The sequence below is a fragment of the Urocitellus parryii genome, chromosome 13, assembly GCF_045843805.1.
Source record: "Urocitellus parryii isolate mUroPar1 chromosome 13, mUroPar1.hap1, whole genome shotgun sequence".
NCBI classification, from domain to species: domain Eukaryota; kingdom Metazoa; phylum Chordata; class Mammalia; order Rodentia; family Sciuridae; genus Urocitellus; species Urocitellus parryii.
Window position 1 is genome coordinate 51,730,913 of NC_135543.1, and position 17,852 is coordinate 51,748,764.

General features: G+C 33.0%; 1 protein-coding gene across 2 annotated transcripts in view; it reads left to right on the top strand.

Moving 5' to 3' along the window:
* The window catches only part of Smchd1 (structural maintenance of chromosomes flexible hinge domain containing 1), a 154,982-nt gene that overhangs the window by 123,011 nt on the left and 14,119 nt on the right, over window positions 1-17,852 (top strand). The window contains exons 36-44 of one of the 2 annotated variants that reach the window (XM_026394534.2): window positions 1,476-1,607; window positions 3,688-3,840; window positions 9,226-9,352; window positions 9,504-9,623; window positions 10,226-10,311; window positions 11,428-11,550; window positions 14,104-14,294; window positions 17,186-17,295; window positions 17,442-17,512. In XM_026394534.2, coding sequence (XP_026250319.1) covers window positions 1,476-1,607; window positions 3,688-3,840; window positions 9,226-9,352; window positions 9,504-9,623; window positions 10,226-10,311; window positions 11,428-11,550; window positions 14,104-14,294; window positions 17,186-17,295; window positions 17,442-17,512 — 1,113 coding nt within the window. The remainder of the gene's footprint in view (window positions 1-1,475; window positions 1,608-3,687; window positions 3,841-9,225; window positions 9,353-9,503; window positions 9,624-10,225; window positions 10,312-11,427; window positions 11,551-14,103; window positions 14,295-17,185; window positions 17,296-17,441; window positions 17,513-17,852) is intronic. The other variant, XM_026394535.1, reaches the window with a different exon arrangement.

A 17,852-nucleotide genomic window follows, 5' to 3' on the forward strand; every position in this document is an offset into this window, starting at 1 on the left:
GGTAGTGAAGTTCAAGTTAATTCCAACGTATGTCATTTCTATTTAATTTTTTCAATGTACTGAATTTTTAAAAAATACTTAAACTCTTTAAGTGCTTCTCAGTTTGTTTTTAGATGCTTATTTTATTAAAAAATTAATATGGCATACCTTTTATTCTGAACTTTTTAAGTAAATTACTTTTTTTTAACTGTCCAATTCAATTGGATAGACATTCCTGAAACTTTAAAAAAATGTAAAAATTAAGAGCAGATTTGATATTGAAATTTAGGGCAAGGAGCAGGAGGTTGTGATTGTAAAAGGGTAGCATGGGTGACAGGATAGTTCTGTGTTTTAATTGGGTTGGCAGTTACACAGTCATGCATGTGATAAAATGAGTTGCCCCCCACACACATCTAAATATATTCTGTGTTAACATGTAGATTTTAATGTTGTGTTATAGTTATGCAGGATACCACTGTAGATGAGTAACTAAAGAGTGCAAGCCTTTTTCCTGTGCATTTGTTGGCAAATTATTATGAATATTTAGTTATTTCAGAATTTAAAGTTTTAAGAAAAGAAACTTGCCCAGAAGTGATCCGCACCATTCCCTCAAACTTTATTGACAGTGACTACTTGCATGACCACACATAGCTGCAAGAACTCTGGGAAAATTGGAAGGAGAAAAATATTTTGACAGTATATTTTTTTTTTCTATTGCTGTAACAAAAACCCAAGGTGTGGTATTTTATAAAGAAAAGAGTTTTATTTAGCTCACAGTTTTGGAGGCTGGAAGTTGAGGATCGGACCACACCATCTATTTGGCACCTGGTGAGGGCTCCTTTGGCTGCAGCACAACATGGTAGAGAGGCAGGAAGGGAAATGGCCTCATGCAGAACAGGGCAAGCTTGTGTGGGGTGGCTTCACTTTGTTGTTTGTTTATTTTAATTCTTTTTAGTTATACAGGACAGTAGGATCTATTTTGACATATATATGGGGTATAACTTCCCATTTTTGTGGTTGTACATGATGTGGAGTTATACTGGTTATGTATTCATATAGGAACATAAGAAAGTTATATCCAATTCATTCTACTGTCATTCCCATCCTTCCTCCCTTCCCTCTTCCCCACTCTGCCCTGTGCAATCTGGAGAATCTCTCCCCTACCCACTACCCCCTCCCTAATGTGAGTCATCATCTACATATCAGAGGGAACATTCAGCCTTTGGTTTGGGGGGATTGGCTTATTTCACTTAGCACGATCGTCTCTAGTTCCATCTATTTAGTAGCAAATGGCATAATTTCATTCTTTTTTATGGTTGAGTAATATTCTATTGTGTATCTGTACCACTAAAGTAAATTCCTTCTAAGAGATTAATGAAAATGAATTTTAGATGGTAATATTTAATTTAGTATATGCCATCATTTTTTATTGTCTTTCTGTCAAATGGTAAAGCATTAATATGTTATTGTTCAGTATGATTCTTTTGTTTTATAAGGTTATGATTGATGTTCTACCTAATCAGCCTGTGAAGTTGGTTCCTGAAATTCAGCCAGCTACTCCAGCTGTTTCTAATGTTCGCTCAGTTGCCAGTAGGACCTTGGTCAAAGATTTACGCCTCAGTATCACGGTAATATTCTTCTTTCAAAACTACAAAGGGATAACAAGAAAAAATTGTCTTTGATGTTTGGGTGCAAAAGTTGTTGTAGAGTCACATTATTGAGTTTAAGCTTAAAGGGAAAACTTGTGCAGATGAATTAATATTTTTAAGCATCTTTGTGTTTGGATATGACTAGAGAGTGCATAACATTGTAAATAAAATAAATTCAGATATACTAATAACTGACTCAAAATGCAGAAATCTGCCTACTTTTTCTTTAATTTTTTTTAGATATACATAACAGTATATTCTGACATTATATACATTGAGTATAAGTTAGCATAATTAGGATTCCATTCTTGCAGTTTAACATGATGTGAAGTTTCACTGGCCGTGTATGCATATATGGACATAGGAAAGTTATATCCGATTCATTCTCCTGTCCCTTCCTTCCTCTGTCTAATCTAATGAACTTCTATTCTTCCTTCCCTCCCCTTACTATGTGTCAGCATCCACACATCAGAGAGAACACTCAGCCTTTGGCTTTTTTGAGTTTGGCTTATTTCACTTAGCATGATAGTCTCCAGTTCCCTCCATTTACTGGCAAGTGCCATAATTATTATTTATGGCTGAGTAATACTCCGTTGTGTATATATACCACATTTTCTTAATCCATTCATCTGAACTCAATTGGTTCCCCAGCTTAGCAATTGTGAATTGAGCTGGTATAAACATTGATTTGACTGCATCACTGTAATATGCTGAATTTAAGTCCTTTGGGCATGTACTGAGAAGTGGGATAACTGGGTCAAATGGTGGTTTAATTCCAAGTTTCCTAAGGAATCCCTTTACAGCTTTCCATAGTAGTTGCACCAATTTTCATCCCTGACAGTGTATTGAGCAAACCTTTTTACCCACATCCTCACCGACATTTATTGTTACTTGTATTCTTGATAATTGCCATTTTGACTAGAGTGAGATAGAATCTCAGTGTAGTTTTAATTTGCATTTCTCTAATTTCTGCCTTAACCTTTCCTATTTCATGTATGTGTTGTGAAGGTTTGTGAACCATATTGATTTCTCAATGCCTGGTTCACAGAAGAGGTAGACAAAGATAGTTACATTTTTTTTTTTAAAAGATCTCTGATAACCGATCGTTATTAATCCATTTAGTTCCAAATTTTCGGTTCTTTGAATATTTAAATGAAATTGACACAGGTACATTAAAAGGTTGGAAATGATATTAGTTAATATATTCAATACATTATAATATTATATACTATGTTTTAAGTTTTTTAAAGTGTTACACATCTAGGATGATGGGACAAAATGCCTTAAGGAAGAAAATCAGAGCTTCTCAAGGCTGCTGATGACCTGTTCAGTAAGCAGCAACGAAACTGCTAAAAATATTAACAAAAATATAAAAAGCGGAATCGAGGGCCTGGGTATGTAGCCAGCATTTGCCTAGCATATGCAAAAGCCCTGAGTTTGATCCTCAGCACCATAGAAAAAACACAGTAGTTGAGACTATATCTTAATGGAAAATATGGCTGGTTCAATACTTAACTCCTTTTATAAAAGTTTATGTTCCCATTTTTTAGACAAGTGAGTGGTTCTAACTTCTCTTCCCAAACATCTTGTCAGGGTAAATGGTGACATGTAAGTACTTCAAGTGTCTGCATTCATAAGCACACCAAAAATTGCCTGAAGAGTATAATTTTCACAGGTCTGATGCTGTTGAAGTTACTAGAAAACAACTTAAAAGTGCTATAAATTCATAATACCTTTTTGTTAGTGATGACTTTTTCACAGCAGTAGATGCTAAGATACATAATATGAAATTTTAAATGAGAGTTCTTATAATTGAGAAAGTTAGGAACCATTGTATTAGAAATAGAAACCGTTGTCTCTGGTTAAATGGTTTCTGGAACTATTTCCTGTATGTGGACCACAAACTTAGGACTGAATTCCATGTTTGAGTTTAAAAGGATGAGGATAATTTCTTGCTGGGGCTCTATAAATATTGTGTCTTATTTCTGATTCCTACATGTCCTTCCCTGGGTTTAGTCTTCTAACCAATAACTAATAGTTATTTTCTATTTCTTTTAAGGATGAATATGGCAATCATACTGGAATAAATTTGGTTGGCACTATAGTAGCTACCATTAAAGGTTTTCATGAGGAAGACACTGATACTCCACTCTTTATCGGGAAAATTAGAACACTTGAATTTCCCTTTGTGAATGGTTCAGCTGAAATCACGGTAAATGTTTATATCTTTTGGTAGATAAGATTTCTGCACTTAACATTTTCTTCTTTTTCTTTTTCTTTTTTTTTTTGTTCTACTTAGTTGTACATGATAGCAGAATACATTTCAATTCATCATACACAAGTGGAGCACAACATTTCAATTCTCTGGTTGTATACAAGTAGAGATTCACCATTCTGCACTTAACAATTTAAACCAACATATTAAGCTACCTTTTCTTTCGTATGTGTAGCTATAAAGATGTTCTAAGTAATGCACCAAATTGGAAAGTCAGCTGAAATATTTTCCAGTTTTGTTCTGAGATTGTGCATTGAATCCAAAGACATTGTTACTAATATTAAGACCTCCTTTTTCCCTGCCATGATACAAATAGCTTTCTCTGATTCTAGTGATTTTTAATGTTAGTATACTGTTTATGTTTCGTTGTAATACTGCCTGCATGTGGTTAGAAATAAAATTGAATAGTCCAGGTAAAATTTAATAAAAACAGCCTATCTTTTTTCTTTTTTAAAATGAACATTTTTTTTATTTTTATGAAAAAAACACACAGTGTAAAAAACCTCCATAATCATGGTACCCCCTTTAGAGGAAACACTGATTAGCAATTTATTCTACAACCTTCCAGTGTTTCTCTCTACACACAACAGTATGCACACACCCCTATGAATAATACACATGTTGAGGGAGGGGTATATACAATTACATTAAGCTTCATTAATATGACTATGCTTTTATAAAAAGCTTTTTGTCTTATGATAAGCTGGTATCATTAATACAGTGACCACAATTTATTTTCATCAATCCTTGGCAAAAGTTTAGTTCTTTCTGAAGTTTGATTTTACTAACAGTATTTTCAAACAGCTTTCTTTTAAGTATATATGTTTACATATATGCTTTCCTTGAGAAATTGCTAGAAACAAAAATGGTTAGATACAGGATATGCACATTTTAAAAATCTTTTGATAGTTATTGCCAGTTGCTTTTTTATTTATTCACCCACTAGAAATTTGTCCACCTTTCTCTTGTTTGCAGTACTACATATGAACATTTTTAAATTCTAACCAAGTTCCCTATTTAAAAAAAAAAACAACTTTTCTTTGTTACTGATAAGGTTGAACAATTTTTAGTTTTGATTTGTATGATTGTTCATTGACTCTTTTCCTTTTGAAATGTTAACTGTTTTCATCTTATATGTATTAAAGGTATTAATACTTTTATACGTAAGTACTTTTTCCTGAATTTGTTTTTTTAGATTTTTACCTTTGTTTATGTTAAAGGGAAGGCAGATAATATTCACAATGCTATCTCTAGTTTTTATGTCTTTTATGCCTTTAATTTGTCTGGATTTTATTTTACCCTTTTTCATATTAACTAATTTGCTCAATGTCTTTATTGAATAGTTCTTCCTATTCTGATAACTTTGAAATGTTACCTTTTCTTTCTTGTTCATCTTTATATCTAATCCATTGTTAGCATCACATTGTTTTAATAACCTTAGTTATAAACCTGGGAGTCTGGTAGCTGCATGGTTCCTGAGGCATGTCAGTTGGTTTGACAATGACTGACCAATACAGCATTTTCATTAATTAAAATGTTACTAACATTGGGGGCTAATGATAGAGCTCATTTGGTAGAGTGTTGTCTAACATGCACAAGGCCCTGGGCTCAATCCCCAGCACACCACCAAAAAAAAAAAAAAACACACAAACATTTAAAGATCTGGAGTTGTCACATAAAGATATGTATGTCTTATTTATTTGGAGAAATCTAAAGATCTAGCAACACTGCCAAGGATTCTCTTATGTGTGGCCTGAACAGTGGCTGTTCCTTACCTCTTGATATTGAAGACAAATGTTAGTTTCCACTTTTTAATTTAGAGAAGAGTAAAATGAAATTTTTTGTACCCTAATAAAAATTAGATAATGAAAGCCATATGTATTTCTTTTTTTTTTTTTTTTGTTCAAAGTTTAGTTTTTAATTTAGAAAAACCTATTTCCAGAGTACCTGTTATGACTGGAATCTGAAATGTCCCCCAAAGTCACATGTGTTGAAGTCTTGTCCCTCAGCGCAGCCAAGTTCAGAGGTAGGGCTCTTGGAAAGTAATTGGCATGAAGGATCTGACCTCATTAGTGGGTTAGTCCACTGATGGATTAATTAGATGGCATTGTTATTTTTTTTTATTGTTGGTTGTTCAAAACCTTACATAGTTCTTGATATATCATATTTCACACTTTGATTCAAGTGGGTTATGAACTCCCATTTTTACCCCATATACAGATTGCAGAATCACATCAGTTACACTTCCATTGATTTACATATTGCCATACTCGCGTCTGTTGTATTCTGCTGCCTTTCCTATCCTCTACTATCCCCCCTCCCCTCCCCTCCCCTCCCCTCCCCTCCCCTCCTCTCCCCTCTTCTCTCTCTACCCCCTCTACTGTAATTCATTTCTCCCCCTTGTATTATTTTTCCCTTTCCCCTCACTTCCTCTTGTATGTAATTTTGTATAACCCTGAGGGTCTCCTTCCATTTCCATGCAATTTCCCTTCTCTCTCCCTTTCCCTCCCACCTCTCATCCCTGTTTAATGTTAATCTTCTTCTCATTTACCTATGTCCTATTTTCTTGAGTCTCCCTTGCTTTCCCCAGTGCTCATATACATTTGAAATTGCTATTCCTGCTGTATATACTCCTGAGGTAAAGATAGTAGCTTAAGCTGTTTCCCAGCAGCTGACACATAAAATCTAAACTTCCCTCATGTATATGAATTTCTTCTCACCACTAGAGGTCCCTACGATCTCAATGAATAAACAAAAGTTAAGTTTTCTTAATTTGTCTTGTCATGGCTCCCACATACTGGTGTGTGTGTTTTGTGGATTGTGTGAATTGTTTTTTGTTTGTTTTTAGGGGTTTTGTTTTCATTTTGGGTGAGTCATTTTTTTTTTAATTTGTCTGGAGCAGAGCTCTGAAATCTGATTAAAAAAAAAAATACAAGGGCTTTCCCAGGGGCTCTTTATCACTGAGCTGCATCTTCAGTCCATTTTAGTTTTTATGTTAAGAACAGGGTCTTGCTAAGTTGCTCAGGCTGGTCTCAAATTTGTGATTCTCCTGCGTCAGCCTACCAACTCGCTGGAATTACAGGCATTCCTAGCTGAAATCTGATTTTTTTAAACAAGATGGTGGGTCTTTAAAAAAATAATAATTTGTTTTAATTAGTTGTACATGACAATAGAATGCATTTATGCACTTTGATATATCTGACATAGACAGGATATACTTTCCATTTTGTTTTTTCACTTGTTTGTTTTCTGTTTTTGTTTTGTGCTGAGAGTTGAGCCTGGGGCCTCCACTGAGCCCTCTAGCCCAGCAGGTGCTTTTTGCGGTGAGGGGGCAGGGGTAGGAAACACTTTCCCAGAATACAACTAAGATTAGTAAATGTTCCATATTTGCTTGAAAAGAATATATATTGCTTTGTTTCAAATTATAATGTAAATTATAAATTTATAAATTGTTCAAGTTTGTTAATTCTTGTCTTCAAATTTGCTATTGTTTGCCTACTTGACCTAGAAATTTCTGAAAAATAACTCAGTTTTATTCTGATATTCATTTTTCCATTTTATTTCTGCCTAATCCTTATTTATACTTAAATCCCTGCTTTTGTTTGTTTCTGTTATTCTGTGTATCTTTTTTTTTAATCACTGATTATAAAATATAGGAAGTCCTTTCTATCTCAGACTTTTACAGTAAAACAAACAAGATATGAAGGAAAAGATTATGTCTAATTACATTAAAAGTTAAATTTTAATGTAGCATAAGCGTATCTTAAACAATTAAAAGAAGTGTCAGTGTGTTAATAATTTCAACAATCTATGATGGTTAGTACTTAGAGATTCATTAACCTAATTCTATAACAGAAGGAGGAAAATATTTAAGGGTAATAAATTGTGGAGAAATTATTTTTGTGGGAGTACCAGGAATTGAACTCAAGGGTACTTGACCCCTGAGCCATATCCCCAGCCCTATTTTGTATTTTATTTAGAGACAGGGTCTCATTGAGTTGCTTAGTGCCTCACTTTTTGCTAAGGCTCTCTTTGAACTCATAATCCTCCTGTCTCAGCCTCCTGAGCCCCTGGGATTATAAGCTTGTGCCACCGTGCCCAGCTGAGAAATAGTATTCTATATATGTATATATATAATAGAAGATTAATATATTGAACATAATTTAATACCTCTTTACAAAATTCTTGCAAATCAGTAAGAAAAAAAAACAAGTAGATGGGCACAGAATTTGAGCAGGCAGTTTAATGCAAGAGTGAATATATATGAGCAGTAAACATAAGAAGCATGACCTCAGTGTACCACTCAGGGAAAGGTGATTTAAGACAATAATGATTGGTTGGTTTTTAAATTCCTCCTTTTTAGAAAAAAAAAAAAATACATGGTTGATGTTAAATGTTGGCCAGCATCAGGGGAATTAGGTACTCTCCTATACTGTTTGTGAAAGGATAAATTGATACACACTTTTATTTTGAAGAGAAATTTGATATTTACCTACAAAAATAAATGCTTTTAAGTAGTTATTATATTTCTCATTATCATGTGTTTGCATTCATATATAATACACTGGAAACAGCTTTCAGAAACAAAGGCATTGGTAATTGGTTTAATGGTGGGTTTATGTTCTCTATAATTTGGAAAAATAATTCATCTACAGTGTTCAGGTTTTTAAAAAAAATTTTACTTTATGTAAATTTTATCATAAAAAGCAACTAATAGATTATTTTCTGTGGAAATGTGAAAAATCATTTAGGATAAAAATATTTTAAGTTGCATCATTTACTAGTTATATGATGTGGTCTTAGCTAAAGTATATTAAAGGTGTTTTGTGGATTAGTGAAAAAATAAAATTTTAAAGAACAAATCCTGAGAGCTTTTTAGTACCTCTTGAAATGTCACCTGGGACTGGTGGGTCTACTTCCATGGTAACAGCTGTAACTTAATCTCAGCATTGGGGTTCGGGTATTTCTTTCTGTTGTTTTTATAATGTTCACCTCATAAGCTATTTCACATTGCTTCACCTTAAAGGTGAGAATGAAGATTTTGCAAATCTAAGTGGCCATATGTATCTGGTGTAAAGGGAATGCTACTATTTTTTTCTATTTTCTATTATACATAATTTTTCCATAAGCTGTATTGATAAGATCATTTGATTTTTAAACCAGTACTTAAAGGTAAAATGTTTTATTTTGTGTCTTGAGTGGTGGTGATAGTTTAATAAACCTTAATTTACCACTTATTTGAAAACAGTATGATCAGATATGTAACACTGAAATTTTTCTTTTCAAATCTTTATTTTCCTTAATGCTTCTTTATTTATACAGAGTCTAGTACTGGCAGAAAATAGTCCTGGAAGGGATAGTACTGAATATTTTATTGTTTTTGAGCCTCGGCTACCATCTTTATCAAGAACATTAGAACCATATATCCTACCATTTATGTTTTACAATGGTAAGTTTCTAGGAAAATAGATAATGAAACCCTATTGTTTAGAGGTAATTGATTAATCTTGCTTTGCTGTGTATTAACATAATGTTGTGATGTATTTTTTAAAAGTTGTGATTTTTAAGTTGTTTAAATTAAATCTGAATTTTTTTCTTAGATGTTAAGAAGCAGCAACAAATGGCAGCACTTACAAAAGAAAAGGACCAGTTATCTAAATCTATTGTTATGTATAGAAGTTTATTTGATGCCAGCAAACAGCTTCTTGATGAAATCAAATGTAAGTCATCTTATAGTCAGAGGAAATAAAAAATTAGGCTTTGGGGAATGATGAGGCAGATGGTGGAGACCATGAAACACAAATGTGTCTGTTTTCCTGGACTACAAGTGAAATGCAGAACTCTGTAGAAAGTTAGTGATAATAATTTGTTATTCATCATTGGCAAGTTTTAAAATGAAATAATCCTCATTTTAAATGAATTTATATATTTACAAATTATAAAAATTTGGAATTTTCTGTTAGAAATCTGATCTGTGGAAAATGTATGGTTTTCCATACAGTGTTAATGTTAATATCTACCTCTAGGTACTGGCAAAAGATTTTGGATGACATTATTATTAAGAGAGTAATAAATCTGTACAAGATCCTAGAGCATATTTTATCTCCCTTAGCTGCAGTGTCTCTCCTTTTTATATATTAGAGTTCAACTTTGAGATTCATAGTTTAATTTTGAATTTCTAGAATAATCATCTGTCAATTTTCATTTTAACATTATACATTAAGAGGAAAGAAAAGAAATTGAAAATGAATTTTTTTTCCACAAACTTTGTTTTGGGGACTATCAGAAATTGATGGAATTTTTTTGTTATATATAATTTTAGGCCAAGTTGAGGAGGCAAAATTAAAAGAGGCCCAGTTGCGAAATGAACTGAAAGCACATAATATTGACATTCCTGTAACACAACAGGTATAGTTTCTAACTGTGCGTGAAATATTTTTAAATTAAATTCAACTACTTATGTTTTATTGGGAATGCTATGGGCACTATTATTTTAGGGTACAAAGACTGGAGTACATTATACTCCAGTTACTATACATTAAAAGGTACAAACAAAATGATGGAATACTCTTTTCCAAGAAATTGCAGTTTGTTTCATGAGGCTGACATGAAGAACACAAGTTCAAGGCCAGCCTCAGCAATTTAGTGAGACTGTCTCAAATTAAAAAAAAAACTGGGGATATAGCCCAGTGGTAAAGCACTCCTGGGTTAAATCTTCAGTACCAAAGGGGGAAAAAATTGTATTTTCAGTGTAATTATACCAATAAAAACACCAGCTGAAGAGCTGCATTAAGGGGCTGCATGAGTAATAACATACATGATGGTAAAAAAAATAAAATAACAAAAAGAAATTTAGAGTTTTTAAAAATCTATATGTGCAATTCAACTTCAAAGAAAAATAGTATGTATAGAAATTTCTTAACAAAGATAAAAAACTTAGGAGTAGGTTCAGTAGTAACATGTGTGGTTAGAATGTTCCAGACCCCAGGCTCACTCCCCCAACACTGCCAAACAAACAAAAAAGTATTCTGTCTTTGAGAGGGAGTGTAGTTATGTGATAGAGAGCTTGTCTAGCATGCGCAAAAACCTGGATTTATTTCTTAGCACTACACATGCACACATATAAAAGATTCAGTGATCTGGGTGTGGTGACACATGCCTATAATCCCAGTGGCTCTGGAGGCTGAAACAGGGGGATTGAAGTTCAAAGCCAGCCTCAGCTATTTAGTAATGTCCTAAGCAACTTATTGAAATCCTGTCTAAAATAAAAAGGGCTGGGGATGTGTTAAAGCACCCCTGAGCTCAATTCCCAGTACTTAGGGGTAGTGGGGTTGCATGAAGATGAGAATTCTTTCTATATTACTGTTAACCATAGTTGTGTTTTGTCATTGTTGTAAGTAATGTCCACTGATTAACTTAGTGTTCTCAAATTTTCCACATTGTTCACTTTTCTTTGCTGTATTTATTGGCTGCCTGGTACAAGAGTAATTGACTTTGTAGATAATTTTCCTTTTTAAATTATAGATACCACACATTGAAGCACTTTTGAAAAGAAAGATGTCAGAACAAGAAGAACTAAAGAAAAAACCCAGAAGATCATGTACTCTACCAAACTATACAAAAGGCAGTGGAGATGTTTTGGGGAAGGTATGTATTGAAGCCCTTTAAGAAGTAGTACACTCTATTATCTTGTTTTTATTTATTGAAAATATGCTGTCTAAAAGTGACATTTTAATGTCAAATTTCTTTGTATTTGTTAATTTGTTCTAGTGAATTGCCTACTCTTGAGTACCCTAATAGAGATTTGGCAGAGCTTAAAACTGAATTAATAATTAGTTCTGTCATTGAGAGCTATGGCAGAAATTGTTCACATATCCTGAATCAGGGCTTATTTAAATATACTTTTATGTTGTTGGTCTTTAAGGAGAGCTAAGATTTTTTTATAGTTTATTATCAGAAGAATTCTGAGTTCCAAGTCTAATGTTGTAGCAAATTCCTTATATATTTGCTGCCAATGGCAAGAGTACCATTCTACCATTCTTCCTTTTTCTGTTTTCTTTCCCTCTTTGATTACTTTTGTCAAATAAGTTATATTTGTTTTGATTCTACTATTTAATCATGAACATTCTGTATTATATTTTTCTCAGAATATCTATTTGCTACTATTAGTAAGTTATTTCAGTAAGTGTTGCTTCTTATATTTTTAATAGATTTTTTCCTGACACACTTGGGCATATACGTATGTTTTACTTGTTAGACTTTTCTATATAATACATCTCGTTGCCTTTATTGCCATTTTAAAATTAAACTAAAACTGAAGGTATAGAGAGACTAAAAAAACTTGCTCACAATTGGACTGCTAGCAACAGGCTCAAATAGGCAGTTTGAATCCAAAGTCTGTACTTGTTTATGTACGTTATTCTACTTCAATAACCACTGTGTAAACAGTTTATTGTATTTCTGGCTTATATATGAGGACCTTGAAGTTCAAGGAACTTAAATATTAGTTGTTAAGATATATTTAATGGCAGAGCTTAGATGTGAACCCAGGTGTGTCTGACTTCAGAATCCATGAAAGTTTCTTTATACATTGTCATCTACTCTGGAATTGAACTACACACTGAAAATAAAGGGTCATATGTAGCAGTGTTTATGGATCAAACCATGTTACATTATTGTTCAAATTCAAATCTGCAAACTGAAAAATTAAGAATGTGTATTCATAAATTGGAAAAGAAGATGCTAAGACATTGTTGTAAAATGGTGTTCTCTACAACCAGTTTTATTATAACTCCTGGAGGAAATACTTGAAATTTCATTTTATATAATTTCTCCTCTGCCCCTCAGAAATACAAACCCTACTATTACAGAAAACTTTCTAGCTCCTCCAAATCGTCCCTAAATTTTCTTCCTTGATTCCTTTTAAAAAATTCTGGAATTTGCCATAAAACTAATAAAGTAGGTAATAATGGAAATATAGTGAGGAGCAATAGAAGATTTCCTCTAAAATATTCTCGTGTATTTAGTTTTAACATGTGACTACCTCACTTAACTTGGACATTTTAGTCTTTTCCTCCTCAACTTAAAATATCTTGAAATCTCATCCCTAAAGAAGGAAGAATTCGTAGCATTTTTAAGATTTTTTTCATTCAATTAAATATAGGTGTGTTTATAGTTGATATACTATCATAATAGATTTTACTCCATTGTTTTATAGTATTTCTTTAGAAAATAAATCTAATTGTAACAAACAAGGGTTGTTTATTCTGCTTTTATTTGCCTCTATTAATCTTTCCTACGTTGACTAGAAATTTTTTTTCTTCATTTATATTTACTAGTGTTTTTTGTTTTTTTATTTTTTGACATGTCCATTTTCTTACTTTCTTCCCCACCTACTTCTATTGAATTGGAAAACAAGGGCAGGCACTATGATGGTTCTAACATAAATACAAAATATTTTTGTTTGGGGCTGGGGATGTGGCTCAAGCAGTAGCGCGCTCACCTGGCATGCGTGCGGCCCGGGTTCGATCCTCAGCACCACATACAAAGAAAGATGTTGTGTCCGCCAAAAACTAAAAAATAAATATTAAAAAATTCTCTCTCTCTCTCTTTAAAAAAAAAAAAAAGAAACAAAATATTTTTGTTGTTAGGCAAGTTTTGTTACCACATTGGGCAAAAAATAAAGGGTAGACATGACCATACCAATATGTTTGATATTAGCCACAATAGCCCAACCTTGGTGGACCTTGAGCAGGAATTCTTGTGACAGCAAGTATTTATAAATAGAAAAATGATCATTTTTCCTGAACTTGAAAGAAGTATTCTTATCGGCAGATGATGAAATAAAACCTTATTGTTTGTGATGTTTAGATTTGTTTTATGAAAGAAATATTATAATACTTAAGTAAAACTTTTGCTTAAGGTCTGGGGAATATAGCTCAGTTGGTAGAGTGCTTGCCTCGCATGCATGCATAAGACCCTGGGTTTAATCCCCAATACCACAAAAAGAAAAAAAATTGTTTTTGCTTAAGAGATTATATTAATTATAACTATATTTATGTTTAATAAATCTAAAAATGGCATTAGTTATTTAGTACATTTTTACTAGTAGTAGAACATAGAACATCTTTATTTGGAATAGTACCAAATTTTTATGTTTATTTTTCAAATTTCCACTTGGCTTTTTTAAATGGGTTATAGATAGCACATCTAGCACAAATTGAAGATGATAGAGCTGCAATGGTTATTTCTTGGCATCTGGCAAGTGACATGGATTGTGTGGTCACCCTAACCACTGATGCTGCTCGTCGTATCTATGATGAAACCCAAGGTCGTCAACAGGTGTTACCCCTGGATTCTATTTATAAGAAGACTCTTCCAGATTGGAAAAGGTTAGTAAAAAAATATAATAAGTGGTTTGTTTTGGTTTTGTTTTAAGATTTCTAGGACTGGGGGGTCTAACTCAGTGGTAGAGCATTTGCCTTAATATGTGCAAGTTACTAGGTTCAATTCCCAGCACCACAAATAAATAAAAATAATTTCTCTAAAAGATAACCAAAACAGAAAAAAGACTCAAATTATCTGCATTATTCTTGACTTCATCACAGATGAACATATTTCATTAATATCTATATTGTAGTGTATTTCATTATATATGCTATTTTATTGCTGTTTAAATGTGTTGTTTGTTTTGTTTGGGGGATTGAACCCAGGGGTGCATTGCCACCAATCTACATCCCTAGCCCTTTTTTAAGACAGAGTCTCACTAGATTTCCCAGGCTGGCCTCAAACTTTGAATCCTCCTGCCTCAGCCTCCTGCATAGCTGGGATTATAGGTGGGCAGTACCACCTGGCCTAAATGTTCAGTTATATATGTGATATACATGCACACAAAAGTATATGCACACAAAAATTCAGAACAAGTCTTTTTTACCTTTGCAACAGGAAAGTTGGAAAAATATTATTATCGTTAGCAGAATGCAAAATATCTTTGGAATAGGCTGTGTGTGTGTGTAATGAAATATATAGAGATTTGTATATATATACATACACACACACACATTTTTTTTTGTCCTATTTTATGTTCTGTGAAAAATATGCCATCATTTAGGTAAAGAGGGTTTGTTGGCACAGTCATTCATAAATATTACAACTGTAAAAGAGCATCTAGTTGACTATCACATTCTTATTTTAATATGAGAATAGTATTAATCTAGTTTCTTCAAGTGAATTTTTATTTCATCTGCTTTTCAAATATGTTTTAGGGAAAATTGTGGAAAATATTTAGACTTTTCTTTTCTTTTTTTTTTTTTTTTTTTGTTTGTTTTCCTTGCCATTTTTTGAAAAGAGTCTCACTAAGTTACCTGGGCTGGCCTTGTATTGCAGTCCTTCTACCATAGCCTCCCAAAGAGCTGGGATTATAGATATGCACCACTGTATGCTGCTTAGACACATTTTTATTTTTTAAATGAAGAATGCATAGACATTCTTTTTATTATTATTATTATTATTATTATTATTATTATTATTATTATTATTTAGTTGTGGTTGGACACAATACCTTTGTTTTATTTATTTATTTTTTTATGTGGTGCTAGGGATCGAACCCAGGGCCTCACACATGCTAGGCAAGCGCTCTACCGCTAAGCCACAACCCCGGCCCGGCATTCTTATTTTTTTAATATTGTATAAGTATTCTGACTATGTCTCTCTTTTTAAATTCACCTCAAAATACTAGAAGGAAATGCTAACAAAACAAAAATTAAAATGTTTAACAGTATTGGCCAGTTTTATCTTTTTCAGACTCCAGTAGATGTTTGGTTTTAAGGCCTATATAAGTGGGAATAAGTGAGGAACTCAAATACACATATCCTATGTCAATAAACTTACATGTTATTTTGTAATTTAAAATAAGATTGAGAAAATAACTGGGATTTGAACTCAGATTCTGCTCAAATCTCCCACTCTGTTGCTAATTATTATCCATTTTAGATAGCATAGAAGATTCCAATAGTGTTGAGCCATGCATAAGGGTATAAGCCTATAATCTCAGAGACTCAGGAGGTTAAGGCCAGCCTGGGCAATTTATGGAGACCCTGTCTCAAAATAAAAAGTTTGGGCATGTTTTTTTAAAAAGTAATATTTTTTGTGAGACAAATTAAAAAGAAGAAATTTATTTATTTATTTATTTATTTTTACTGCGTTGATAGAGTAATACTTTTTTGTGAGAATTTTCCCTCCAGGAAGCCTCTTTTTATCTCTGTAATCCCTAAAGACCAAGTTAAGAAGGGTTAATTTAAGGAAAGTATGAATTTAGTATTTAGGACCAAAGTTTGCTCTAGAAACTGGTTATGCTCCCTGTTCCTGTTCCCAGTATTCCTCTTCCCTTTATTATTTTCCTAAAGGTGGAGGTTATTCTGTGTCCTGCTAAAGTTAGCTATTTGCATAAGCTCTCAGCATCTCTTCATTCTCTTTATATATAAAGAAAGTCCCCCTGGGTGCCATGGTACATGCCTGTAATCCCCTGAGGCAGGAGTTTTTAAGAGTTAGTTCAAAGCCAGCCTCAGTAACTAAGTGAGGCCCTAAGCAACTTAGCAAGACCTTGTCTCTAAATAAAATATTATAAAGGACTGGGGATGTCGATCAATGGTTAAGTACACCTGGGTACCAAAAAGTAGTCCCTGTCCCTACTCAGCTACCATCTCTGAAATCCCATTGTTATTCAAGGTTTCGGTTATTCTTTATTTGGGAGGGACAGGGGTTCAGTTTACTCAAGACTTGCCTCCTTTATCAGTGTTTCTGTCTTGCCCATCTCCACATGAGACAGTTGTATATCGCATCCTCATCTGGGTCAACTTAAGAGAATGCCTTTCTCTTTTCCTTGCAAACCAAATAACAAGTAGCTTATATTGGTAATACAAACTACCTGAAGGTAGTAGTACAGATAAAACCAGAAAATTTTTATATGGTAAGTGTTGTTTTAGTTTCTAAGGGCATATAACTAATCACTCAGGAATATCACTTGTGAATTGGAGTTGATTATATGATTAAAATGACATTCAGTATATTAATGTTTTCCAATTTTTTTACATTACAAAATTATAGGAGGTGCCTGGGGATGTGGCAGTGGCAGAGCATTTGCCTTGCACTTGTGAGACACTGGGTTTGATCCTCAGCACCACATAAAAATAAATAATTTTTTTTAAAAAGCCATATGTACTTATTTAATATATATTAAAAGTTTTGGATTTTTTGTTTTCATAGTTTTTTTTTTCTTTTTTAGACCTCTACCTCATTTTCGAAATGGAAAATTATATTTTAAACCCATTGGAGACCCAGTTTTTGCCCGAGATTTGTTAACATTTCCAGATAATATAGAACACTGTGAAACAGGTAAAAGATATTATGGTGGCTTTCTTTTATACAGATGTTATGTTTATGATAAAGATCTATAAAATGCTGATTATGAAAAATATCTTCTTAGGTTATAAGTGATAGTTTTATTAATAATTTATCCTTTTTTATTTTAACTTTTTCAGTATTTGGTATGCTGTTAGGAGACACCATTATTTTGGATAATCTAGATGCAGCCAATCATTATAGAAAAGAGGTATATGTTTTATTTCTTTTTTAAAAATCTGTAGCTCCAATTCTAACATGTTTTTAAATTTTATTATATTAGAACTATGTACAAAAATCATTCCAGTTAAGCATGGTGGAACACTCCTGTAATCCTAGCTATTTGGGGGGCTGAGGGGAAAGGATCACAAGGGTAAGGCCAGCCTTACAACTTAAACCCTGTCTCAAAATAAAAAGGACTGGGGATGATATATAGCTCGGTGGTAGAGCATCCCTGAGTTAAATCCCCAGTACTGCAAAAACAACAACCATTTCATTTGCCAATACATATACAAATGTCTAAATACCTTGTCAAAACCAATTTAAATTCT